The sequence below is a fragment of the Harpia harpyja genome, chromosome 10 (genome assembly GCF_026419915.1).
Source record: "Harpia harpyja isolate bHarHar1 chromosome 10, bHarHar1 primary haplotype, whole genome shotgun sequence".
NCBI lineage: Eukaryota > Metazoa > Chordata > Aves > Accipitriformes > Accipitridae > Harpia > Harpia harpyja.
The window spans coordinates 4,494,881-4,504,988 of NC_068949.1; the positions used below are offsets into that span (position 1 = coordinate 4,494,881).

General features: G+C 35.2%; 1 protein-coding gene across 7 annotated transcripts in view; it reads left to right on the forward strand.

Annotated features, from left to right (window-relative positions):
• Window positions 1-9,867, forward strand: part of CCAR1 (cell division cycle and apoptosis regulator 1) — a 29,491-nt gene extending 19,624 nt beyond the window's left edge. For 6 of the 7 annotated variants that reach the window (XM_052799478.1, XM_052799484.1, XM_052799479.1 and 3 more), the window contains 10 exons: window positions 1,057-1,248; window positions 1,735-1,968; window positions 2,309-2,420; window positions 2,675-2,716; window positions 4,142-4,224; window positions 5,128-5,274; window positions 5,694-5,814; window positions 6,388-6,573; window positions 6,979-7,184; window positions 8,491-9,867. In XM_052799478.1, the coding sequence (XP_052655438.1) occupies window positions 1,057-1,248; window positions 1,735-1,968; window positions 2,309-2,420; window positions 2,675-2,716; window positions 4,142-4,224; window positions 5,128-5,274; window positions 5,694-5,814; window positions 6,388-6,573; window positions 6,979-7,184; window positions 8,491-8,550 (1,383 nt within the window). In that variant the 3' untranslated portion in view covers window positions 8,551-9,867. The remainder of the gene's footprint in view (window positions 1-1,056; window positions 1,249-1,734; window positions 1,969-2,308; window positions 2,421-2,674; window positions 2,717-4,141; window positions 4,225-5,127; window positions 5,275-5,693; window positions 5,815-6,387; window positions 6,574-6,978; window positions 7,185-8,490) is intronic. The other variant, XM_052799481.1, reaches the window with a different exon arrangement.
• Window positions 9,868-10,108: the final 241 nt, after the last annotated feature.

Here is a 10,108-nt window from a genome sequence, read left to right on the forward strand (position 1 = left end):
TCTCAGTTTTGCAGTTGGTACTTGATCTGTTCTGCTATTTCACGAGGATAAACAACATCTGTGCAATAAGGCAAAAGCTCATCCACAGAAAAGGGACATAAATGTCTGGAGAATGTATTGTGTGTTAGTTACTTTTAAACCTGCCTTTTTGTGTACTACCTGCTAACCAATATGGGATGATTTGAAATTTTATATATCTGTGTAAACCCTGTTGAGGGAGCAAAGGCCATGTGCTTGCTAATTCTGTCAGCTGCTGCCTTCTCCCACAGCTTGGATGGGCTTCAGCTATCTTGGGGTTTCTTGCCACAGCTTTGTAAGATCAGGGGAGGGAACTTTGATTGTGCTTCCTTTTTTAAAAATCACAAGCTCTGCTATGACTTTTTTCCATACTCATAAGACTACAATATTTCTCTCTTGGCAATCAGTAAGCTGCTTGGTATTTTTCCTTTTTTTACCTTTTGTTTGATTTGCATCAGCTGTATCTAGAGAGATTGCATTTCCCATAATCAAAAGAGCTGAGTAAATTGTCATCTGATAATTGTTAAAGCTGTGTTGGGTATCTTTGGGAGGATGATGTATGAAGCCTTTAATCTTCCTGTATAAGGAATAAGACGGCTTACTGTACTGTACAGCTCTGAAAACACCCCTAAACAAACAAAAAGCCCCCTCAGGAGCATTGACTAGCTAGCATACATATGCTAGCTTGCATACCATTTCTTGAAGTGAACTAGCCTGAGTCCTTCCAGTGTTGAATAAACATACTGTGGTTAGCACCATGAGATAGTTGGAAGGTGCTCGTTGCTCTGTGGGCTAAACAGCACTGCATGTCCTGCTTTGTGTTGCTCAAGTTTCCAGTTGTCTTAGGCAAGTGTTGGCAGTGGACAGAGTATGCATTCTGGAAATTCTAGTCTGTGACTTCTGTCTGTCTTCTGTGTTGCATTCAGCAGCTTAGGCTTCCCTTTGCTTTCTTCAAAGCAGTGAGTCCTAAAAACTAATACATAGGCTGAAACTTCAGCTTTGGAATATGCTGTATGTTATTTTTTTGCCTATTTTTAGGAAGAGGAAAGAAAACGTCAAGAAGAAATGGAACGTCAGCGGCGGGAGAGACGATATATCTTACCTGATGAACCAGCAATCATTGTACATCCTAACTGGGCAGCAAAGAGTGGGAAGTTTGACTGTAGCATTATGTCTCTTAGTGTTCTTCTGGACTATAGATTAGAAGATAATAAAGAACATTCCTTTGAGGTAATTTAGCTATACTACTTACAGTTAGCCATTCGTGTTTCTTTTTAATTCTGTCTGATACCTGCAGTATCCTTAAATTGTTAGAAGTTTATGATAGCATGGCAAAATAAAACTTAAGTAAGTTAGCTTCTTTGTGCAATACCTAGAAAAAGCTGTCCAGTCTTTGGTATGTGGTTTACAATAGCAGTATAGTCAGGCACGGTATGATATCCAGAAGAAATGCGCTGGTTTTCAGATATGGAACTGAGTTTATACAGCTAGTCTAGGTCCTAAACTACTGCAGTACAGGAAAGAAGCATTTCTAAAAGTTGTTTAAGATTTCTATGTTCAAAGCAGACAGTAAGAAGTCTGACACTGTATAAAATTCCGACATGGTGAAAGTTGTTAAGTTAGCACCTCATAGCTATTTAATTATAAGTGTATAAATTTTTAATACGTATTTTAAAACTTTTCTTCAGTTCTTTTTTCATTCTTCTTTATGTGCAGGTATCATTGTTTGCAGAACTCTTCAATGAAATGCTTCAGAGAGATTTTGGTGTCAGAATTTACAAAGCACTGATTTCTCTCCCAGAGAGGGAGGACAAAAAAGACAAAAAAAGCAAAAAAGATGAGAGAAAAGAAAAAAAAGAAGAAAAAGATGATGAAACAGATGATCCAAAACCTAAGAGGAGAAAATCTGGAGATGATAAAGACAAAAAAGACGATAGAGACGAAAAGAAGGTCTGCAGATAGCTCATATGAAGTACTGTCCTGTCTGGATCAATACTAAACTGTTTCTATTTGAATTTTACTTTATTGCTTTTGAGAGCTCAGGTCTTGTAGTGTTAGTTAATTGATTTGACTCAATCTATTTAAATATGCTTCAGTCATATTCAGTAATTTAAAAATTTTACAGGTGTATTAGGGTATTTTAACATTCAGCTTGATCATGTAGATTTGTATTTGTTTTTTAAAGTGACTAAGTATAAACATACGCAAATTTTGAGGGAATGGTAGTGATGCTTTTGTTTTCCTGTTTTTTAGTTCTGACTGGATAAATGTTTACGAACTTTTGTTACAGAGGGAAGATAAAAGGAAAGATGATTCTAAAGATGAAGAAGAAACTGAAGATGACAATAATCAAGAAGAATATGATCCAATGGAGGCAGAAGATGCTGAAGACGAAGATGAAGGTATCTTGAATTATGAATTTTGTGGCTTTTCAGAATTTTTTTTACTGCCACTGAATATGTTCTTTCAAGCTGGAGAATGCACTGGAACTAGACAATTTAAAATCGCGTTATTAGACTAATTTTATTTTAGTAATTCTGACCAGATCTATTTAAAATGTAAGTGCCTTTATGCTAGGCATTGTATGAACATAGTCGATATAAACTAGCTGTGGTACTCAAAGGCATGCATATAGAAGTGGTTTTATTTTTTTCAGAATGCAGACCACTCGCAACTCCCATTGAAGTCAGTAGGAGATGTGAGTATTCAGCACCTCTGAAAAACCAAGCCACTTTAAAGTGCCTAACTTCCTATTCCTCAGTTCTGAAATGTCATCCTGTTTTTATGAGGCCAGAATGTAGAGTGGGGTGCTCTTTACCTGATGTTATGAGGAGTTGATTTCTGTTTGGGTGGAGTTGTGTTCTCCTGAAGAAATGGGGAAAGGGGCTGGGGAACTTTCCTGTCTCCAGGGAGCAGCAGTAGCCCTCTTTCCCTGCTTAGAGATTCAGAAAGGTCTAAGACATGGTGTATGCTTTTTGGTTTGTACTTCTTCTTTTTTTTTGTCCTTTTGTGGAGAGTTTTTGCTAGAGATGTGGGTTTGAACTGCTTAGATATTGCAGTCCCAGTCTTTTCAGTTGTATTTTGGCAGAGTACTGCACCAGCCTTAAAAAATTGGTGCTAATCTGTGGTTTCCAAAATAACTCTTACTTACTTATAGTCTGGCTGTGAGAGTGCCCTGGGCTTGTCTGTTCTGTACAAGTGCTGCTACTTCCCATAATCTGTCCTTGTGCCATTCCCAGTCAGAGTTGCTGAGAACAAAACAACATGCCATGGAGGTGCAGGAGAAAGCTATAGCTTCTCAGAAACGTGTTGACAAAATTAGACAAGTGTTCTGATACATAGTTTTTTCCAAAGTTTTCCTCACAAGAAAGGTGAGCTTAAAGCTGAACTTGGCACGTGATTCTCTGACCAAAGACTTGCACATAAGGTACAGAGCTGCATGCCATAATCCATCCCTGCAGTTGTCATATTCCTCTTTCTCTCTTGATTTTGGATTTAGTTTTACTGTACTGTCTACCTTTAAAAAAAAAAAAAAAACCAAAAAGCCAACCTGCAGTTTGTAATTCACATCTAATAAGCAATGTGATCTGTAACTTCTTGGAGAATCTAAATCATAGGATCAGTAATATCTCACTCAGACATGAGTATAAACACATGCTTTTGATTATATAGTTAATATGGTTTTTATGATATAAAATATTTGAGAGTAAATGTTACTGATTTTGTCCTAATAGGAATAACCATAGCTGAATGCAGACTCTGCCAAGCCTCATTAGGGAGAATGGTGGTAATTTTCTGCACACCACTTAAATAGATGGTGATGTTGGCGGAACTTATTTTGGCCTAGTTAGCATTTGTTTTGGCTCTTCTGTCCTGTGTGTGTGAAAGAAACGCAGGGTTAAAAAATGACAAATGGCTTATGTTAAAATAAGACCAGAGAAAATAAAAATTTAACAGAACTTGCTTAAATGCCATTTGGGTTTTTTATTATTTTTCAGGGAAATACATTAATTTCAGATATTTGGGGGTTTATGTGAACTTTTAAAATGAACATGTGTATTTTGAGATAATGGTTATAGAATCATTTGCTGTGGGTATGTTGAATTTTCTTTCTGTTTTACAGACCGGGATGAAGAGGAAATGAACAAACGAGAGGACAGAAGAGAGGGAAATAGGCATTGTAAAGAGAGGTCGTCTAAAGATAAAGTAATTAACACCTTTCTTAACAACTACATATAACCTTGTTAGAGGTGTCCTACTTAGAGGTTAACTTTATTTTTATTGTAAGACCTATTTGCACTCCTTGATTCCTTCAGCACTTCTGGGCTGAAACATTAAGTGTTTAGAAGTTAGGGAACATGTGACAGCTTTGGGTAGGGTGCTGACAACCTACTTTCACTTACGTTTTAAAGTTCGTTGGGTGAAAGCTGTTGGAAAACTTTCTTAGATACTGATCTGTCTGAAGGATGTGAGGACTGATGCTGTATGTGCATATAAGAGGCAGCAGATGTGATTATTTTATGCATTATTTTCAACTGCTGTATTCTTACCTAAGAAAGGCGGAAGCTTAGCTTGATTGATAAACTGGCATAAAACAAGTTTCTGATTCTCCTTTATTTTTTTCTAAAGGAAAAATAGGAGATGTAGGAATAGGAATAACGGGAAAACACAGTGCAGAATTGCTGTAGCTGTGAGAGCTGGATGCTTATTCATTACATGTTTATAGGGATTTCAGTTTGAAAACAGCTGTTCAGTAAAATATATAATTGAGAAGAGAAGGGATGTTTACTATTACTTGTTTAATTAGGTTAATTCTTCAAATTTTTTGACAAACTAGCATGAACAAAAGGAAAGTGTGTCTACCAGATGTTACTGTGCATTGTGCTGTAATTCTTTTAAATATTTGAAAGATTACTTGTTCTAAGTAGCTAACTTATATTATATTTGAGCTCAGTAGGTGAATGCTAGTTATATTAATCACTTGACGGAAAATAACGATAAAATGAACAGAGGAAAGTTTTTGTTAACTGAAAAGTTTACATGTTTTTAGTAGATGATGAGAAAATGGTATTTTAACTTCCTAATGATCCCATAATGAATCTTCTGTAGGAGAAAGACAAGACGCAGATGGTAACTGTTAATAGGGATCTTCTGATGGCCTTTGTTTATTTTGATCAAAGTCATTGTGGATATCTTCTGGAGAAGGACATGGAGGAGATACTGTACACTCTTGGACTACACCTGTCACGTGCTCAGGTTTTGTATAGTAATAGAAATCTCTTTGAAAATATTACAAGAATGCTGTAAGTGTAGAGTATATATATGTAAGTATAGTTTAGCTTCTAAAGGCTGTTGCTTACATACTTGATCCCTGATTTTTATGTAGCCACTTCATATTTACAAAGAAATACTAGTTCAATCTTTTGTAAATTGTCTTGGAATGAAAAGGTGAAGTTTGCAGGTCTTAATATGCCCATATTGTATGTGTAGCTTTTGTCTCAATATTGTATTTTATTTTTTTTCCCCTAGCTTGTTTTCATTTTAAGCCCCAGTATGTTAAAGTTCAAAAAGCTGTGCAATTTCTCTAAGTTTTCCAAGTTAAAACATTCTTGTTTAGGTAATACAATGTCTGCGTATTAAGTAACACTGTATTTCTTTCTGTGGCTGTGTTTTAGGTCAAGAAGCTACTTAATAAAGTAGTGCTTAGAGAATCTTGCTTTTACAGAAGACTAACAGATACTTCTAAAGATGAAGAAAACCAAGAAGAGTCTGAAGAGCTACAGGAAGATATGTTAGGTGGTATTACTTTTTTTTAATGCCACAAACTTCCAGAGAATTGTTTCTGTGCAAATAATAGTGAGAGTTCGGAGATACTTGCTTTCTTGCAGAAACTGATTCAGGTCTGCAGGGAACCTGCCAGTTTGGAAAAGTAAATCTTGGGCAGTTCATAAATTGCAGTATTTCTGGCTTCCAACACACCTTGTTGCATCTATAGGATAGATCTTAATATCTTGGAACAGGAAGGAGGACAGAGGTTAATGTTGAGTATTGATGAACAACATTTCTCATTCACAGCAGTTTTGCGGTGAGGAGGATCAGTGCTGTAGGTAGTAGAACAGAGCCTGATTTTTGAAGATAGATTACTGCAGAAAGGAGGCATAGAAGAATGTCATGAAAGAGCATGCTCCTTTTTTGGTGGGGGAGGCGTAATTGGGGTAAGGAGGGAGGAGAGAAATGTGACGGATAGACCAGCAAACTTGAATCTGTATTCTTTTAGGAATTTGTTCTTCTAAGAAGTTTTTGAGGTTGGTCACTAGAACCGAAAAATGACAGAATGATTATTTCCTAATGCTACTTAATCTAATACAGGAAACAGATTACTGTTACCATCACCTACTATAAAGCAAGAATCAAAAGCCATAGAAGAAAATGTTGGCCTCATTGTGTACAATGGAGCTATGGTGGATGTTGGGAGCCTTTTACAGAAGCTGGAGAAGAGTGAAAGAGTGCGGGCAGAGATAGAACAAAAGCTTCAGTTACTAGAAGAAAAAACAGGTGGGACATTATTTGAAGGTGGTACTTACATGGATGCAAGACACTAAGACTTTTTAAGTAGGTGAACCAATTTGAGTAATATTTGTGATCTAAATTCCTTAGCTATTTGTTTACCATAAACTTCTATTTTCTATTTCCCAAGCCCTTTGAACTTGCACACCATCTATTGTTGAGTACTATTGGCACCATTCTGAAATGCTTTTATCTTTTTTATTCAAGCTGAATGTAAGACTTCCAAATGTGGTCAGAATTCAGTGTTATCAAATGGTAATGCAATGCAGTTTTTAATGTTCTTTAAAAATTAGTAGTTACGGTGTTGGCATGTAAATGGAATATTAAGATGCAAAGTACAGAGCATTGGAAGTGACTGACTTTTTTTTTTTTTTTTTTTTTCTTCCCCCTAAGATGAGGATGAAAAGACCATACTACAACTGGAGAATTCTAACAAAAGTCTGTCTACAGAGCTTAAAGAAGTGAAAAAGGACCTTGGCCAACTGCAAGAAAATTTGAAGATCTCGGATGATAAAAATCTGCAATTTGAGGGTCAGCTGAATAAGACAATCAAAAATTTAGCTACTGTTATGGATGAAATACAGAGTGTTCTTAAACAGGTTAGAATTGTTTAATTCCATTTTTTTATTGCATGCAAGCTTCCTGTAGACTAAATTATCAGAACAAAAACTTCAGAATAAAAAAGAATTTTCACATTAATTCAGGGCAGTAGTATCTTAACATATATATATATGATGCTCAATGCGATACTGATTACTTAAAGACAACAAATAAAATGTATTTTTTCTAAGCTTGAAACACATGTTCTTGACTTAAATGTTTTTAAAAATCTATAAATATTAATGTAAATCTCAAACCATCTTAATGTTTTCCTGTCCTGACCTTGTCCACCCCAACAGTCCAAATCTGCTCTTCCATTTGATCAGTTAGGAGTAATTTTTCAAGGCGGAATTGAAGTATTTCAATTTATGTGGGGGTATTTCAGTAAAATGAGTTTTAAGCAAACTGCATAATGTTCCAGAGCATTTCTATCCCTGTACAGAAAGATACTTGCATATTCCCTAGGAATGCTGGGGGGGGTCTGTTAAGTAAGGCTGAATAGAAGCAGGTTATGGAGGCTACTGAGTGGCAAACTGGTACTATGAGGGAGCCTTGCTTCTGCTTCTGTCTACATTTATTTTGAAGCTCTAAAAACAAAACCACACGCACACAAAAAACCCTAGAAAACTTGACAAATGTTAGAACTTTTTTCCCCCCTTGTAGGATACAAGTGATGCATCATATAAGTCACTGTAGCTTATTAAACTGGCAGTACCTTGCAGCTGTCTGTCACCAGTATCATTATGCAGTCCTGTGCTTCACTAATGTTGTAGACCTGCTACTCCACCAGAACTGGCAGCTGAAGGCACTGCATGATGCTCTTTTGCCATGCTCTTAGCTCAGTTAAATAGCCTTTCTCATTTCTGTCTGGTTATTTTTGAGATAAAAATGTCTTCTAAGCCTAGTGTTTTCTGATGGCTCTGGCCAATGTAAGTATTTTATTTTAGAACTATTATGGTAAATGATAATCCTAATTTAATGGATTTTGCAAAAACTTTCTACTTGCTCTTTAAAAAAAAAAAAAATCTCGACAGCCCCAAACCTTTAGACTATGAAGTCAGGCTTATGGGGATGTTTTTTGTGCTTCTCTTCAGAAGTGCTTAAGTCACATTTAACTTCTGCCCTCAATTTTTCAGGAAGATCCTGGAAATATGAATTGGTTATAACGAACTGATACCTTACTCAGTTTAACATGGTATTTAAAGTTGCTATCAGACCGTATCTTTGTCTCATGCTGCTTTACAGTTCACATGAGAAATAGCACTTCTAGAATTCATGTTATCCTCTCCCTTTTTTCTTTTAAAGGATATTGTGAAGAACGAAGATAAAGATCAGAAATCCAAAGAAAATGGAGCAAACGTATGATAAAACTGCTGCTGTTTAGAAGAATGATGTTACATAATGTAATATAAATCATGATACCAGAATGTATGGGAAGTGATGCATGTTTGATTTTAGTAGTATAAATATCTTAGTTCCAAAAGATGTATAAAGTTTTATGAATGTGAGTGTCTGCTTCTGAAGATTGCTTGTAATTCTTAGCATTCAATTTGAGACACTCCTTGAGTGAAAATAATTTTGCATTGCAAAATGTTTTAGGATGAACTTTGTTATAGTTTTAACCCTAATAAAGTTCATCAACGTAATGAACAGTAGCAAGTATTTAATTACCAAATGTTTTTCATTAAAGTCTAGTGAAATCAAAATTTTCATTATTTATAGAATTGCCATTTTTAGGTTTTTATTTTTATTTCGGTCTAATTAGTCTTTTTAAATTCAAATATAAATCACAAAATAGCATGCTGCTTAATTTTGCAAGTAAAGTTTTTTTTTAAAAAAAAAGCTTCTTGGATATTTTTTTTTTACTTGTCACAACTTTCTTTTCCCTTCCAAATGTAACTTTCTTCCCCAAAGCTGCTTGTATTAAAGCTTCATAATATACAGTAGTTCAGATGAGTTAAGAAAGCAATAGAAACCTACCAAAAATACTGGTAGGGTTGTGAGATTTATATGAAAATACATGGGCCTGTTTTAAATGTATGTCATTTGTGTTCCTTTAATTGTTCTTATCTTCGGATTAATATATATGCTCCTTTTTAATAACAAATGCAGTGTATTAAAATGTTTGGTTGGATACCAGGCCAGTAGATGTCAGAATAATGCCTTACATGGAGAAAAAGCTACCATTGTAAGCCACCTTTAATTAAATTTGGACTTCTTTCTTAATATGTGTAATTACTTCAAAGACTTTAGTCCAACAAAAGAATGGATACACAAGTATCAATACTCCATGTTACAATTACTAAGGAGCAGGACACAACCTGTTTTTTTGAAAGTGGGTAAGATTGCCTGCCTTTGTGTTCACAAATCACTAGAGCTCTAAACTTACGAGTTAACTTGACAATATTGTCAAAGGCAACTTATTCAAATAATGTGAAATACGAACAATTTTATTTTGGTGCAACTTCCAGGAAAATTAAGGGGTTTGAAGGTTGGGACAGAAGTGTTTTCTCACAGAAATGGTTAATTTTAGCAGACCTTTTCTTTTTTAGCCTAGATGTCCTAGGTAACTAAATACCTGTTAGGAGAGTCCAAGTGCCATAATATGTATGAATAACCTACATGGAAACTCATGAAGCTTTACTGAGATACACATTAAAATGCCTGAATTTATGTTCAAAAGAGTCTAAGCTGGTGCTTTTATCACTTACCTTTCTTGGCTCTTTTGGAGCTAGACAAGTAAAATATATTTTCATTAAAATAACATGCATAAGCTTCCCCCTCATTCATCTCAGTTGAGTCACTGTATAATATCTTAACTGTTCACACTGAAGTAGGAAGTACTATAAAAACACTAATTATTGCATATAAGTACACAGAAAATGCATGCTTTATGAATTAAGAGATAACAGCTCATTAGAAT